The sequence below is a fragment of the Urocitellus parryii genome, chromosome 10, assembly GCF_045843805.1.
Source record: "Urocitellus parryii isolate mUroPar1 chromosome 10, mUroPar1.hap1, whole genome shotgun sequence".
NCBI lineage: Eukaryota > Metazoa > Chordata > Mammalia > Rodentia > Sciuridae > Urocitellus > Urocitellus parryii.
Genome location: NC_135540.1, coordinates 141,566,351 through 141,583,131, shown reverse-complemented (window position 1 = coordinate 141,583,131; position 16,781 = coordinate 141,566,351). Strand labels below are relative to the sequence as shown.

At 61.3% G+C, this 16,781-nt stretch overlaps 1 protein-coding gene across 2 annotated transcripts in view; it reads right to left on the bottom strand.

Moving 5' to 3' along the window:
• The window catches only part of Sorcs2 (sortilin related VPS10 domain containing receptor 2), a 337,661-nt gene that overhangs the window by 124,739 nt on the left and 196,141 nt on the right, over nt 1–16,781 (bottom strand). For both annotated transcript variants that reach the window (XM_026395278.2, XM_026395277.2), the window contains exon 3: nt 6,811–6,910. In XM_026395278.2, the coding sequence (XP_026251063.1) occupies nt 6,811–6,910 (100 nt within the window). The remainder of the gene's footprint in view (nt 1–6,810; nt 6,911–16,781) is intronic.

Sequence of the window (16,781 nt, the reverse complement as noted above, 5' to 3'; positions counted from 1 at the left end):
AAGAGCCTCTTCACATGGTGGCCATGGTCAGCACCTTGGGGATGCTCCTGGGCCCTTGGGCAGCTCCCTGTCACTCCCAGGTCCTTCCCTCACTCTCTCCAGCCCTGACAGACACCTCCTGGTGAAGAGCCACCCAGCTGAGTTTAGCCCCTGGTTCACAGTAGTTCCCCACAGGTGGCCCAGAGCACTGGGGACGAGGACAGGGCTCCCTGAGGCCATGGGGGCCACCCAGGAGCTCCAGGTAGCTTTGTATTCTGGTCTTATTTTGGAGAGGTCCAAATCTGGCACCATCTTCAGGAGACAGCAGCCCCCACCTTTGACCCGCCCAGGAGAGTGCCACGCTGGGAACCCTGCTCTGCCTCTCGAGCCCTCCCTGACGATGACCCATGGCTGACAGGGAACCATTTTCCGTGCATTTCAAGGGGTCCACTCTTTGGAGACAAGAGCTTGGCACCCGGACAGGCCCGACGGGGTCACTTCCCCCCAGGCAGGTGAGGAACCTTGGTCCTCGAGGGAGACGGGCCCTGCTGATTGGAGGGAGCCCATTTAGCCCAGCTGCAGGTCCCGCCCCCCACAGGGCTGCACTCTCTGGTTCACCCCCCACCTGGCAGGGCTCCCGGCCTCCAGAAGAACAGACTTCAGAGGACCTGGCCCCTCCTTGAGGAGCAAGCCATGAGGGAGGCTCGGGGACAACAGGGGCGTCCCAGGGACCTGGCTTGGCTCTCAGAGATCAGGGTGCACTCGGAGCCTGCCCATCCCTGATCCCCCCACACAGCAGGGTCCATGCCAGACCCCTGGCTCCCTTTTTGTGCTGAGGCTAAGCAGAGGCCTCGGGCTGGAGGGGAAAGAGGCCGAGGAGGCCTTGTAGGGCCGGGTGCCCTTGGGGAGCCCCGTCTGGAGCTCAGGAGCAGCAGTGAACTCAAGGGGCCCGGGTGTGGGGTGGGGGACTCAAGCGCCACCCAGGGCCCCTTGTTGAGGAAGCTGTCCCCTCCCTACTCCTGCTGCCCCTGCCTGCTTCTGGTCTGGGACAGTTTCCCAAAATGTGGCCTTGGAACTCTGAACCCCCCCTGAGGCCAAGGGGAGGGGAGCTCCATCCCAGAGGGCCCTGACCCCGCTGCTCAGAGAGAATGGCCAACCACCCGGAGGAGAGCTGGCCGCCTCGGCACTCCTCAGCAGGGCCAGCCAGGAGCCCTGGACACCCCACAAGCCCCCACCCGTGAGATGGGCCTGCTCAGGGCTCCCCAGCACCCTGTTGTCCAGCGGAAGCCTGAGACCGCCCTGCACCGCGCCTGGAGAGCGTCACCGAGTGTGGCCTCCATAGCTAGCTCAGCGGCTCCAGCTGCAGCCTGAGCGCCACTGGGTGGCCAAACGCCAACCACAGAAGGGAAACCAGCGAGGCCTGCTCCCCTCCCAGACCAGAGAATGGCACCCACGCCAGCCCCGCCTGGCTCAGTGGAGCAGGCACCACGAGGGTGTGACCAGGGGCCCTCCAAGTGGTTTCTGGTGTTGCGGACAGCCCAAGGTCCTAGGGTCTGTCCAGTGAGGCACTGCCTGTGCAAGGCTTCAGGCAGGGCGCCACGCAGGAGCCCAGACACAGGCGCTGGGTGCCAGCCCGCCACAGCCCACGCCAGGTGTATGCACTTCTGTCCTCCCTGCCTGAGTTCCATGTGCATCAGACCCATTTCCCGTTTACCAGGACTCCACGGGTCCTCCAGGGGCTGGAGAGGATGGGTTGTTTCTCAGGCGCACAGCCCAGGGCGCTGCCCGGGCAGGTCCAGGGAAAGACACACGGGGCAGTGTGGTCACTACTGCAGGTCACACACATGGGCTTGGGCTCTTAGAGTTCCTCGCGGTGTGTTTCCTGGCTCCCGTTGGCACTTGGTCTAGCCGCCAGGGCCAGGCGCTGCACTAGATCACACGTTGTCCCCTCTGATCCGCAGCACAACCTGACATGGGCCCTGGAGTGAATCCCATTCCACACCCAGGACTCTGAGGCTCAGAGTCCCCCTTGGCTGTTCTCCTCCTTCCCTCAGGCCTTCCTGGTGGCTGGGCTCTGGACAGGGAAATGCCAATCAAATGCTTGGGAAGAAGGATCTCACAGCAGGACCATCTGGCCACATGTGCACTGAGGCAGCCGAGGAGAATCAAGACCAGCCGCTGCGGAGGACGCTCCCACAGGCTCCCTGGAGAGGTCCTGGGCTCTCAAGGCCTGCACTCAGGGTTGGAGTGACCCCAGACTGCAGCTCCAGCCTGGACCTGAACCTGGGCTGCTCTGGGTACCCTCCGAGTCAGAGCAGAGGGCCTGGGGCCGCAGGGACCACAGAGCCTGGGCTGCTCTGGCTGTTGGCGAGGAAGAAAAGGAAGCCTATGGGGTCAAGAGGTCAGCTATTTTCTGGGACAGGAGCCCCCCCACCAGAGAAGGGTGGGGCCACCGACCAGGGAGAAGGGTTTGCTGGAGAACAGTTGGCCAATTAGCAGGATAGGGCAGGTCCAAGGGGAGAAGGGAGAGCGCAGGAGGGGAAGGGAAGTGATCTCCGAGCCAGAGGCAGCAGGTGGAGCAGTCCTACACAGGTGGACACAAAAGAGCCCTGGAGGCCAGGGAGGCCAGGGAGGCCAGGCGCCTGACGTTCCCCATAGTGAAGCCTGCAGCACAGGCAGACCTGGTGCAGGCTGAGGAACAGAGGAGGAGCCCGCGGAGCAGGGGGCACCACGCTGCCTGAATGTGGGACGGCAGGGGCTCGAGGGCAGCTCCTGGCCTGTGCCTTTCCCTCAGGGAACGTGACACTTGGCAGCAGCTCCATCCCAGGCAGTGCCCTCACCCCGCTGTGGCTTGGCGGCTGCCCTAGGGCTGCAGTGGAATCGTGCTCTCAGCCCAGGGCTAACGCACCAACTGCTAGCACTGCGGGAGGGGATGGCCAGGGCCCCCGGGGTCCTGGGTCACTCCATGACAACAGCACAGGCCCTGGCTGGGACGCCAAGGCCGAGAGCTCGGACTAGACTGCAGGTAAGACTAAAATAAAAGGGAATTCATTTCCTAAGACAGGTGGCAAAGTGGTCTCCTAAGAAGCTGTAAAGTGAGGCTCTGCCTGTAATCGCTGCTAAATGGACTTCTAATAGTCCTCGAATTTGCCTGCAAATCCATCGTCACCCAACAACACGGGAGGTGGACGCGGATGGCACAGGCCCAGGCAGGCGCCCTGTAGGGAACGGCCCTTCTGGCAGGGGGAGTATTACCTTCGGCCCCTTTTCTTATTCTCCCCACTCAGTAGAGGTTCTGTCAGATGGGTCCGGGCCCCTGACCTTCACGCTTTCCAGAAGGTCATACTGTCCATCCAGCTCACCCCTGTTTCCAGTCAGTCCTCAGCCTGCTCCTGTGGGCTACAAACTGGACCCTGCTGCAGTCCAGCATGCGCCAGGCCCTCTACCGCGTCTGCCAAGGGGGTGGGGGCAGGTGTGGAGAGAGAGATCGAAGACCCCGCTCGCCTCCTGCAGAGGAGGTGGTCGAGGTGGGGTCAGAACGGTCAGATTCCCACAGGCACCCAGATGTTGGAGCTGGGAGGAGCTGGGAGAACCGTCAGCTCCGACGGGGAAACTGAGGCCAGAGCAGACGCGAGCAGCACAGCCTGCACAGCTCTGCAGGCCACAGGCTGACCTGGCATGTGGTCAGGTCACTCTCAGTGGATGCCAGTTTCCAACCCCGTACCCCGGCCCGGCTGGGTGGCTCACATGGACGGAGGACGCCCCACGTGCTGCCTGTAACTTGGCTGCTGGGAAGCCCAGTGATCCCAGAGTGTGGCAAGGGTGCCCGGGTCTGGCAGACCTGGGTTCAAATCCTTACTCCAGACCAATCACAGCGCGTCAATAAATGCCTTTCTCTACCTGCCAGTTGGGTGATCAGGGGCAATGTCCCAGCTTCCTGAGCGTCCTCGTCCAGGCAACCCTGAGTCACACCCCACCACTGTGGCCCAGACCTGGCACACTAGGAACGGTCACCAGGGGGTGGCTGAAGGAGTCAGGAGACCGTGAGTGAGTCCGTCAACCAGTGCAGTGATGAAGGGCGTTTTAGTTTATGTTACACTGAAACTCCTGCAGGAAGGGCCTCTGCTGTCCTCTGCCCTCCCACTGCCCCACGTCCCTGAGCTCTGGTGAATCCCGGGGACGGGGCACCACTGAGCTGCCCACAGGCTGCACCCCACCTTTGATGTTTGCCTAGCCCAGTCCCCCGTGTCTTCCTCTACCTTAATGATTTCAAATTCGTTTTCCCCGTGATGTGACTGTGGTTTCTCTGCCTCTACATGCATTTAAAACCCCCACTCCCACCCCTGCAAGCCCCATTTGCAGGCAGAACTCTGGGAGCACAGCCTCACAGCGCCAAGCAGACGGAGTCCTCCCGTTATCCGTGGAGTTATTTTCCAAGACCCTCAGTGGATGCCTGAGACCTCAGAAGTACCGAGCCCTAGGCAAACTGTTTTTTCCATAGGTACAACTCTATGGTAACCATTCAGCTCTAAAGGAAGCACTTTACAGCTTCTGTTGGGCAAAGCTGAGCTGCCAGCATCCTGTGCTTTGGGGCCATAATTAATAAAATAAGGGTCATTTGAACACCAGCACTGCAGCACCATAACAGGCAATCTGATAACTGAGGCAACCACCAAGGGACTCACGGGAGGGCAGCATATACAGTGTGGACACAGGCACTGCACCCCTCCAGCGCTGGCTGCGCCCCCTGCTGAACACAGGGCCTCATCAGATGCAGCCTTCCACCCCCAGCAAGGTCGCCAGGAGAAAAGTCCAGTCACCCTGGCTCTGAGGAGTATCCAGTGACCTCTCAGGCACTGCTAGCCAGGAGGTCTTGTTTGCTTTACAAAATGCATCCTGTGGCCATTTTCCTGCCCCCAAGTCACCTGCAGAAGAAGCCAGTCCTCCAGGGAGCCCTGCCCCCAGGCCGACGGTGGCCCATCAACCCTGCTCACCGTAAGCACCATCCCATTAACTTTCTGGCCACCTACCTTACGGGTCAGGGAGCCAGCCATGTCCCTAGGCTGCTCCACGCAGGAGCAGGTCTGCTGACCTCGCTGGCCTCAGCCAGCCTCCCATGAGCCCTTCTCCAACCTCCAGGCTCAGAAATGGTCTTGGTTCCCTCACTGCCACTATTGTATCTGCCCCCCTCAGTTCAAAACACAGCACAGCCTGTGCGGCTGGTCCTGAGCCACCGTCCCTTCCCAGGCACCTGTGGACCGTCCTGGCCAGTGATCAGATGGCCAGTCTCCTCTTGTGGGGATGTGTGTGGACAGGACAGCAGCCCCAGTGAAGGTCACCAGGACCAGGGTGGCTGAACAGACAAGGCCTGCAGGGAGCTCCCAGATGGGGACGTGGCCCACTGCCGGCTGGAGTCTGGGGGCGCTCGGCACGAGCCCCCAAAGGCTTTCCTTGGCCTCCCACTCAGATGGCAGCAGCCCCAATTTGACAGCAGAGAAGGGACCCTGACCTTCCAGGTGCTCGGCTCTCCTGCAGGCAGAGGCCTCGGGGCCACTCTGGGCCTGGAAGAGCCCCCCGAGGGGCAGACTCAGAGGCTGAGGTGAGGGCCCCCTACCCCGTGACTACGCGAGACCCACCTCCCCACCTCAACTCACTGCCCCGGGAAACGGGATGGTAACACCTGCCTCCTCGGGTCCTCTTGGGTGGAGTACGAAGCCCCCAGGTGTCCAGGAAGGGGCCAGGGCCACCAACACCCCAGAGAGGCGCCCAGGGCAAGGCCCCGCGCCCCGCAGCGCCCTCCGGCCCACATCGCTGCTCCCTGCCAGGAAGCCTCACGGCAGCGCAGGCGGAGAGAGAGCTCGGGCAAGAGGGCTCTCCAGAGAGCAGGGTGCGTCCCAAGAACCGCACTGCCACCACCTGGAGCCACCGCCACCTCTGCTGCTCTCTGACCTCCCTTCACCGCCCCCACCTGGGGCCTTCGGCCTCTACAGAACCTGCCCATTCCTCCGAGCCCCCTGGGTCTGCCTCCATGTGGCCCACAGAACACCCGGTGCCCTTGGGGCACCACCAGCCAGTCCACAAGGCCCCTTCCTGGGTGGGACAGGCCCTGAGCCCCCTCGAACAGCCATGGGAGCCCAGGTGCTGGCCCAATGCTGAGCACTTGTGGGGCTCCAGGTGTCTGGTCCTAGATTCTCTGTGCAGGTGGTGGGTGGCACCCCATTTCCTGATGAGGAAACTGAGGCACAGAAAGGTGAGCTGGGACTCGAACCCTGCTCTGTCCCAGGCTCCTCCCAGGACCTCGAGCCTCTGCTCTGAGTGGAGTCAGCATACGGGTGCCGGGGGCTCCCCCGATCCCCAGGGGGCCAAGACGCAGCCACATGTCTGCAGAGGCTCTCCTCGTGGAAGCCGGCGAGTAGCTGACCTCTGAATGGCCAGCGTCCCTCTCTGCCGCCAGCCAGAGAGCAGAGCCGGAAGCTCACCAACCAAACAGTGCTTAAAACTGAGATGAGGCCACCTGGGCCCTGGACTCACAGCAACCCTTCAGAGTCCCCCACACGCCTCCAGGACGCCCTGCCAAGCAGCCGATCTCAGCCACCAGCCTCCCCAGTGCCTCCTGGGTGCGCCTGCAGGGCGGGGAGAAGGTCAATGTGCCCAGACAGTCCTCCTGCGGTCTGGCCAGTGGCTGGATATTCATGGCAAGGGATGAAGGCGGAACTGGGAAGGGCAACCAGCGAGGGCCAGGGGCCAGACAGCTCTCATTCTCCCCATCCAGAGGCAGGAGACGCCAGCGGCAGGGGCCTCCTGGGTATCGGCCACAGGGCCAGCACGTACCTTCCTCTTGTTGGTGGGGCAAATGTAGAAGTTGTCGATGACGGTGGTAACGCCAGGCTGGAGAGTGAGCTTGGTGTAGGACGTCCCGAAATCCGAAGACCTGGTGGGACAAGGGACAGCCGTCAGCACCTACCCTCCAGATGTGGCCTTTATCAACCCATAGCATATCCAGCTCCAGCCGCGTGCCAGCTCAGGTGGGAAGACACAGTGCCACCCTCCCACACTTGCAGGAGCAGGATGTCCCCCACTGGGTTCCCTCGGGACAGAGGACTTGCTCTATCTAAATCCCAGGTCTGGAGCGAGGGTTAGAAATCCCAAAACCCAGGCTGCCTCCTCCTCTTCCTGTGGGTGCCTGAGACATTCTGGCCCTTGTGGGTCTTCTACCTCTTCCATGCCTTGCAGAACCCTGACAGACAATGTCAGTATGTCCATCTCACAGATGACCAGAGGAGTCCAAGAGGGGACATTCTCTTCCTGACAGAGTCAGACGCAAACCCACCTAATGCCTTCCGGGGTTCTGCTTGCTGTAGGGACCGTCTGCCAACTGTCCGAGGCTCCACTGTGGCCCCTGCCCATCTGTTTCCCTCTCGGGACCCTGAGCTCCTGCAGGAGCCCCCTCCGTCTCCACCCCACCTGGAGCCCAGGGCAGCTCTGCACTGCGGCTGGTGGCACAGCAAAGCCTGGGAGTCCCCTGCCAGGGGCAAGCCCTCCAATCCCAGGGCTGCCCTCCTCAGCTATGGTGTGGACGGAGCAGGTGGAATGTCCCACAGAAGCCACCAAGACCAGCTCCGATGTTGTTCAGGAGCCACCCAATGAAACTCATGGAATCAGTACTGTTGAAGCTCAAGGTCCCAGAGGCTCTGAAACCAGGGCCTCTCGTGATCACCCTTGAAAGGAGGCTGGCATCGCACAACGTGCTGGGCATGTGGGTTGGGTGGGCTCCAGCTCCACCAAAGCTCCTGCCTCAGACCCCAGCCTGCCTGGGCCAACTCCACCCTGGCTACCTCCTGCCAGCACTGCCTCTGGGCACCCGCAGCTGCAGCAGGCCAGCATTTCCCCTCCTGTCCCTGGGTCTCCCAGGAGCCTGCAGACCCCCCCCCCAGATGTTCAACTTCCTTCCCACAATGCCTCCTTGGTGTGTCTGCATGGACACATTCCCTCCCTCCTCAAGTGAAACCCAGGGTCCAGGAAGATGGGCCCTGTGTATTCCCTCTGGGCTTGGTGACCCGGTAGCCACATGTCCCAGAGGTTGTATCCTTCAGAGGCCTCGGGGTCACAGGGTTGAGGAGCCCCCACCCTACCCCAGCCTTATGGCCCCAGGGTTTCCCAGGAGGGGAAATTCCTCAGGTCACTCGGGACTGGAGGCCCATCTGGCCTCTGGCTGGTCCTGCCCTCCCCAGTGATGACCTGGGTGCAGAGAACAAAGACACACCCACCCATGGAGGTGTAGCTGGAGCATTTACTCTCAAAACCTCAGAGAATTGATTTTCTTTGAAAAGAGGGAGCAAGAGGCCCATTAGCAGAAGATCGATCCAGAGACCCAGGAAATTCCAGAGCCCCTGCAGAAACAAATAGCTATGTTTATGAGCTCGATGCAGCCAGGCCTCCTCTGGGCACAGGGCCCTCCCCCTCCCAGCTTTCCCAGACAAGCCTATTGATTCTGCCCAGCCCCCCACCAGGACCACCACCTCAGCCCAGATCTGGCTTCCCAGGATCCAGCCTGCCTCCCCATGCCCAGGAGGGCCAGAGAAGTCTGCTCACAGGTGCTGCTCCAGGGCACCTTCCCGCTGTGGCCAGCAGCAGGGAGCCAGAGCCACAGGCCCTGCTGCCCTGGAACCTCCCTCCTGGTGGGGCAGAGGGGGGTGGGCAGATGCCAAATGGAGCCGCAGAACACACAGGCTGGGTGCTCTAGGCCTGGAAAGGGGTGGGGGCCGGCTGGGTGGGGCTGCGGGTCCTGTCTCTGGGACAGAGTGGCACAGAGCTGACTTTGGATAAGGCGACCTGAGGGCAGAGGCCTGAGGAGGAAGGGAGAGGCTGTGCGTGGCTGAGGACGGGCACTTGTCCTGGGTCACCCACTGGAACATGTCAACGTGCCCGCATTGAAGATAGGGCCTTGGAGGGAGCAATCAGGTTCAGAGGTGGCCAGAGTGGGCCAGAGTGGGCCCTAAGGCCAACATGACCAGTGCCATAGAGGAAGGAAACCGAGACCAACAGAGATGCAGGGGCGAAGGCCACCAGAAGCAGCCAGCCCATGACACCCCCCCACCCCCCCACCCCCTCCACCCCCTGGTCTCAGGCTGCTGACTCAGCACCTTGAAGAAATCCCAGCTGTTGAAGCCACAGGTTTGTGGCACGGTGTCATGGCAGCTGCAGGGGATGAATGCAGCATTCCAGAGACACAGACAGAGGCAGAGGTGGGAGGGGACAGCCTCGGTGCGCCACAGTGAGCCGTGGTGCTGACATCCAGATGGCCAGGAGATGCTAGGGCACGTGCAGCTCTGGGGGCCCGGGCTGATCTCCTGACCTCCCTGACCCCGCACGGGCGCCTCCACTTCCACCCCTCCTGGCCCTCCTGGGCAGGAGTGCAGGCCAGTTCTCCCAGGAGAGGCCCGAGAGAGTCCTGTGGCCGCTGGAGCCACTCAGGACCAGGTGGATCTATCAACCTGCTGTTCTGGAGGTCACCAGTCTGTTCTGGAGGCCCCGTGGAGGTCTAACGAGGCGCTGGCACATACTAGAAGATACAGGGGAAGACTTTCCACCCTCAGAGGCCTCCTGAGACCCTCAGCTCCAGGTCCCTGCCTCTGTCCTCAGAGCCTGCCTCTCCCTCCCTGCTCAACTGCACATCACCCACTTCCACAGTCAAACTCTCCCTGGTCCCTCCTGTGATGGCACAGGGCGCACGTGAGTGGTCTGCTAATCCCCTCTGCAGAGTCCCCGTTGCTATCTATGGAAGGGAGCAGGTCACAGGTCCAGGAATGGGTTGCGGAGGCCCCTGGGAGGGGAGGGCTTCCTCCCGGGAGTGAGGAAAGTGCAGGAGCCGTCGGCCACGTGTGGCAGCCCAGGGCTGGGGACACTAAGAGGGATGGCGGGGCCTGAGCTGAAGGGCTGGGCAGGGGAGGGGCCGGAGTTTCCCCAGGGCCACCACGAGGGCTGGTCCACAGTCCAACACCACTGGCCCCGTGGCATCCCCAGCTCTCAGAACATGGAGTTTATCCAGATTGGAGCCCGAGGTCAGGTACACACTGATTTCAAGACTTGGTATTAAAAGAAGAATGTTCACTATGGTTGTTACACGGATTACGTATTGCCATGATAATATGCTGATATACACAGTTCATGAAGCGCCGCGGCCCCAGCTCCACACCCTCGGCCTCCCTGCTGCCCACTGCCCACGACAGAGGACCCGTGTGGCTTGTGATCCACACGGGCCACACCGCATGCGGGGCCACACCCTTGATGTTGTGCAAACGTGTCAGGACAGGCTACAGAACCCCGCAGAGCAGTGTGCACGCGCTCGGGAGGTGCCCTGCCCCGTTGGCTGGACAAGGTGCTGGGCTGGGGGAGGAGAGGGAGGGACCTGGGGACCTGGAGGACAGTGATGCTGCTCAGCAGGTGCCACCAGGGAGAAGTTGACGGAATGGGTTGGAGCCAAGTGCTGGCATCCAGAGGCCCGAGGCAGAGCCAGCCTCCCACACAGGGCCAAGGTGAGAGCAGCCACCAGCTTGCGCCCACCTCCCCAGCCCTGCTCTGCCCCTCTCCCATGGCACAGAGGACCTGGGCTGGTCCTGTTCCCACTGCCCCAGGGGCCTGGCTGCCCACACAGATGTGGAACTTCGGGGGTTGGGACCAGGAGTCTCTGAGGTCCCCACCAATGTAAAAGGCCATGACCACTGTCCTTAATTTGCAGGCCCCACAAGGGCTCCGGCCACCTGACCCAACCCTCAGAATCCTTAGCAAAAGCTCCAGGGTGTCCAGTTCCTCCTGAGGCTGGCCACTGAGAGCCTGGCCGCAGGGTTATCCTGGGGCAACTCGAGGGTTTCCGTCACCTCGTTATTTCCTCCGCCACCTGTTTCTCAAGCGAATAGATTGTCAGCAGGGACGACACCTGTATGGGGAAGCGTCGCTCCACAGCACTGGCCGGAAAGCAAGCGGCAGCACAGCGTGGCCTCTGCACTCCCTGCAGGGCCTGGAGGAGGCCCGGCAATCGCCTGCTCTGGGGGACGAGCCCTGCGGGTCAGGGTGCTGGGGACACAGCTGGGTGCTGCGGGTGGATGGCTTGTCTCTCCCAGGAGCACGTTTAGCTCTAGTGCAGCAGCCTTCAGCCCAGGAAGCCCTCGTCCCCGGGACGGGGACCCCGAGGCAGTGGTGATGGGGGGCAGACGCGGTTCCCTTGGGTGCTCCAGGGGCAGGGGGTGGCCCAGAGGCTGAGAGGCAGGCGGTGATCAGGAGAAGAGGATGGCTGGTGCTGCTCATGTGACCAGGACCTCAAACTGCAAAGCTCCTTCCTCAGAGAACACTAAAGAACAAAACCCAAACCCCGACAAACAAAAGCCCTTGACTGTCCCCGGGTGTGAGTCTGCGCAGGGCCAGCCTGCGAGGGACCTCCCCAGGAGAGGGCAGGGAGCCCGGGGCCCAGGGAGCCCGGGCAGCAGCCCGGGCACAGTAGTGGCCTCCAGCTACAGAGACGTTCCCTCCCAGCTCCGGGGGCAGAAGTCTGAGCCCAGTTGCCCGAGGGCCACGACCCTCCTCCAGCTCCTGGTGGCTCTGGGTGTCCTCGGCTGGTGGTGGCTCACCTGCAGACCCCTCCTGTCTCCACACTGAGCCTGGGCCCAGGCCTCTGTCCAGACTACCTCATCCCACCCTTAGCTGATGGCATCGCCGGGACCCTGTGTCACTGAGGCCACATGCTGAGATCCTGACTTCAGTCAGCTCCCTGGGGGCAGCTGCTTCACGGAGCATGAGAGACGGCTTCCACACCAGTCCTGTGACAGCTCCCATGTGGCAAGGGGAAATGGGGACAGGCAGGCAGACGGGAGAAAGGGACGCACAGCCCAGGTCAAGGTCCCCTGTCTGACTCCCAGGAAGGGCCGGAGGCTGATGGCAAAAACCACAGGAAAGACTCAGAGGCAGGAGGGAGGGACTCCCTGCTTTCAGGGACCACTAAGGGACCTGGGTAAGATGAAGGCGCCCAGGTGAGCAGAAGGTGCCCAGGTGAGATAGCTGGGGTAGGTGCCAGCTTTGGGCGTGTTGCTCTGGAGAGAAGGAGCCAGCTGGGGAACTTGTGGGGACAGTGAGGGCCATGTGACCCTGGTGAGCAGGACGGGCTCCCTCCTCCAAGCCCTCCTTCATGCTGGCCAGGATCTGCCGGGCACCAGGGGGAAGCTGGATGCAGGTGGGTACAAGTGAGTGGTGCAGCAAGTAGGTACCAGCTGCCAGCCGGGCCTGGACACTGAGACTGAAGGTCAGCAGCTGCTGGTATGATGGGGGCACTGTGCCCCCATCAGCCCCTGTCCCAGCTCCTGGTGGGCCAGGGGGAGAGGGGAGGGGCGCCTGGCGGGATGGCACTGGAACTGCACCCCTCTGACTGCTGGGACTGCCTCTCGATGACCCCAGATCCCAGCAAGGAAAGGGAGTGTCATTTACTGCCTTTGGTAAGTCCAGGAAATAGAGGGTGACCTGCCTCAGCACCCAGCTGGTCAGTCCAAGGCAGGTTGGAGACAAGATCCTCTGACAAAGCCCAAGCTCAATGCTGTTTCCCCCCAAAGCCCATACAGATCACCAGGTCAGGGTGAGGACAGTGGTCACCATGATCATCCAGGCTGTGCACAGAGCTGGCACTCAGTAAATGCTGGCTGGATTCCTTTGGAAGTTCTCTGGGTGCCAGACCTGGAGGCTGTGTGACTTCAGGCTGGTAGGTTGTCCTCTCTGGGCAACAGTTTTCCACTGGAAAGGTAGGGGTTAGGTTTAATTATGCCCAAACAATAGCCCTGGTGCTCAGTGGATCTAATTCCCCAGGAAGGCCAAGTGGAAGGCGGCAGTGACAGGGGAGGAAGCAGGGAAGGGTGGCAGGACACCACCATCCTGCCACCATCCTGCCAGTGACCATGTGCCTCCCTCCCCTGGGCCTGGGCTCCCAATACCCCCCCGCCCCCAGCTCTCAGCAACCACACGGCCTCCAGGTCCTTGTCCCGCATCCTACCGTCCAAGCACCGTCACCTCATCTCCATCCATTCAAATCAAAATAAAGAACCAGGGTCTAAAGAGGGGCAGATGGAAACGCGGGAGGCAGGCGCCCTCAGAAAATTGCTCTTTGCAAACCGGCTGCCTAATTGCTGAGTGTTTGTGCATACTCACTTGTAAAGAATGATTTAATTAAGCCATTTTCATATTCTGTAATTATTTCTTTGGCGGGGACCCACGCTCAGCCCCACCTCCTCCTGCAGATGAGCCCTGCGCTCTGGCCCACTCTCTCCCACCGACTTGGGTAGCCACAGTGTGGAGGGGCACCCACCCTGTGAACCGCCGGCTGGCTCGAGATGCACCGGTGGGCGGGGCCTGACGCACCCTGGTACCTGAGTGCCACACTCGCTCCTTGCAAAGCCCTGTGTGGACGCGCTGCCCTCTGGAAGGGAGTGCCAAGACCTGCACACTCCCCACGCGAGACTGAGGCACGCGGGAAGGGGCTTGTCCAGGGGATGAGACCTGGTGAGCTCAGGCTTGGATGTGTTCCCTGAGCGGAGGGGACGTGCTCTGGAGATGTCTCCCCAGCAGAATATACTCGAGCTTTGGCCACATGCCAGGTGGACAGCAAGTGCACAGAGTGACCAGAGAGCACGGGCCATCTGGACACCACACAGGACCTAGCAGCTCTGCAGAATCCACAAAGGGGGGCTCTATCCACTGCCTGCTTCCTACTAAACCCTTCGGGATCAGCAAGGAACAAGGAATCACAGGGACACAGGCCACTGCAAGGGCAGCGAAGTCTTTCAGGAACATTCCTAAGTTCTTGATATTCTGGGTATAGAATGGGAAGCTTGGCCTCAGCTAGGTGGGCAGAGGGCAAGAAACCAGGCCTGCCCTCCAGCAGGCATGGCATCGGGGAGGCAGGGATGGAGGCCAAGCGAGTCCCCAGGAGATGCTCCTGTGCTTACAATGGGTCATGTCCTTATAGCCCACCGCAAGGTCAAAGATCCTAGATCCCAGGGACGTGCACACGCCTCGCCTCTGGAGCGGCCAGTGCACCTGCCTACCTCCAGCCCGCCCTGGACACTCCCGTCAGCCTGTAGTGGGCAAGAGCATCCAACATGCAGCCTTCCGTGGGCCTCCAGCTCTGTGGGGGAGTCCCTGTCCCTGGAAGTGTCTGGGTCACCCTCCTGGCTCCGGTGCCACTCTCCTTGGCACAGTGGCTGTCCGACCTGTGGCCGATGTCCCAGCTCTCAGAGCAGCTCTTGCAAACCCTTTCCTGGCCCATTCCCCAGGGCTAAGCCACCTCCCAGCCCCAGCCAGCCACGCAGGAGGAGCCAGAGCCTGCCAGGCCGGGGCGTCACGGGCAGCAGGTGAGGAGAGGAGACGTCAATTACCTTGGCAGCTCTCGAAAGCTGCAGGCAGGAGGCCACTGCCATACTGACACCATGACACGGCTCCATGAGAAGCTGTCCTGGAATGGGCTGGATGGGCCTTGGCTGTGGGGTAACTTGGGGAATGACATCTGATAAGGATGGAGGGGCCAGGCGGAGCGCGTGGCTAGGCGGAGGCCAGTCCCCGGCAGTCCCAACGTGGCGGGGGGCAGGGGCTGGACAGAGCTGGTGCTTCCCTCTAGTTTGGTGGGAAAGGAGGACTGCAGTGAGCCCATTGATCCTGCTGCTGCCCAGTGTGCATCACAGCGACCCCCTGTCCCCCAGAGAGCCGGCCTACCTGGGAGGGTTCCAGGCCCCTCTAATGCCTCGTACCAGATAGGAAGCACCCAGATAGGACAAGACGAGTAATAAACCCGATAGAACCAGCTGGACGCTCTGCAGACCAGGTGAGATGGCTCTAAAGAGGCCCTGTCCCTGTCCTTGTGGAAGGGTGGGCAGGAATTCCAGCAGGAGCAGAGTGGGGAGGGCTGAGGGGCCTGCGGGGAGGGAGGGAGAAGGCCCAGGCGGGAAGCCTTGGCAGGGCAGCTGCGCTTGGTCAAGCTTCCCAACCCCTGGGAGCCACCTCCAGAAAACTCTAGAAAGTCAGCAAGACACATGCATAAAACTTCCTTCCTGACAGGCTGACACCCTCGATTCTTCTTGGAATCATTCAAAAACATCAGAGCAAGAGAAACTGCCAACAGCCCCGGCCCACCCGAGAGCAGCCCCCTTCTCTCTCTGCTGCCCTCCATCCCCATGAGTCACCTTTCTAACAAACATCAAGTGACGCGAGGTGGCGTGCGTCTTGGGGATCCGCTTTGTGCCCCGCGTTGCTATGCCGAGCGCCTGCCCCTCCGTGGAGAGCATTTCCCCGACTCCAGCACATCCAGCCGCCGGTCCTGTGGCCCAGGTGGAGCCGGAGCCAGCTCTCAGCGGGACGCTCCAAGCTGCCATATGGTGATTTTCAAAATGTTCCCAAGATCCCAGGAAGCCTTCCAGCACAGTACTGTTATAATGACGTCCTCATTAATGCTTAGGGGTCCTGGAACAAACCCACTGTGCTTCTCTACGCCCGTTCCTGGATGACAGGAGCGGAGGCTCTAAATCGGTGTTTCAAGTGACCGCTGACCAGATTCAGGCCCTCTGAAGCAGCCCAAATGACAGACCAAGGGCTTTAAAAAGAATTTTTTTTTTTAAGTTGTCAATGGACCTTTGTTTTATTCATTTATTTATAGGTGGTGCTGAGAATCGAACCCAGTGCCTCACACGTGCAGGGCAAGAGCTCTGCCACCGAGCCCCAGCCCAGCCCCAGCCCAGACCAAGTGCTTTTAAAGAAGAGGAAAAGGCGTGTGGGGCATCACGGAGGTGGTCAGGACTGTTTAAAGGCACTCCTGCCTGGAAACGTGGAGAAGAACTGATAGAAAGCTAAAAGTTAAATTAGGAAATAAGGTGTCCTCAACACCCCTGATTCCCCAGCTCAGGAAAGGTCACAGAGAGGCTCTGGGTTGAGCAATGGGGGACCCCTGGTCCAAAGGCCCTAACGGTCAAGGTTCTTGGGACCCACTAGACACAGGGAGAGTCAACGACGACGTGGCCAGCTGCATGAGGACCTCTGGTGTCCTCCCCAACACTGGCCATCAGGACTTTGAACAGAAAACGCTGCAGATGCCAGGCCACGGCCAGCTTAAGCCACCCAACACTCCCAGGGGGACTGGTGTCATGCTCCATCTTCCAGGGAGGACGGCACATGTGGGGACCTGAGAGTGGCCGCCACCGTCAGCTCCTGAGCTGGGAGCTTCACCAAAACTGTGACCCCCACTCCTGGCCAGCAGCAGCTCCCCGAGGGGCTTGGTGAGGGGCCACCTGCACCTGCAGACACGGATGGAAGGGGCTTCCTCGGGCAGGGCCACCACCCAGGGAACTGCTGCTCATCGCTTCCCCTGCGCAGCTCAGCCATGGCCGGAGGCGAGCATGGCCCGGTTCCTACACAGGGGCAGGATGTATCCCCAAGCACCACCCCCCATGCTCCCTGACCTCTGCACGGTCCCAGGCCTCCAGAGCCAGCCACACACACAGGGCATGCATCCCATGGAGGACAGCCCATGCAGAATGTAGCACAGTCACAAGCCTGTGCCACATGCCACAGTGCCAGCTCGAGGCCGGGGTTCCTCTGTCCCTTCACCTACACTGGTTCCCTCCCCCCACGTCCTGCTAGCCATCCCCTGAGCAGCCTGCAGCAGGTCCTTGGCCCCTGTGGATAGAGCTGGATCCCTGGCACAGGCCAGATGGACGCCCCATGGAGATGCACAGGAGTGCGGTGGCCCCGATGGCTCAAGACCAGAGCCAGGCTCCCCT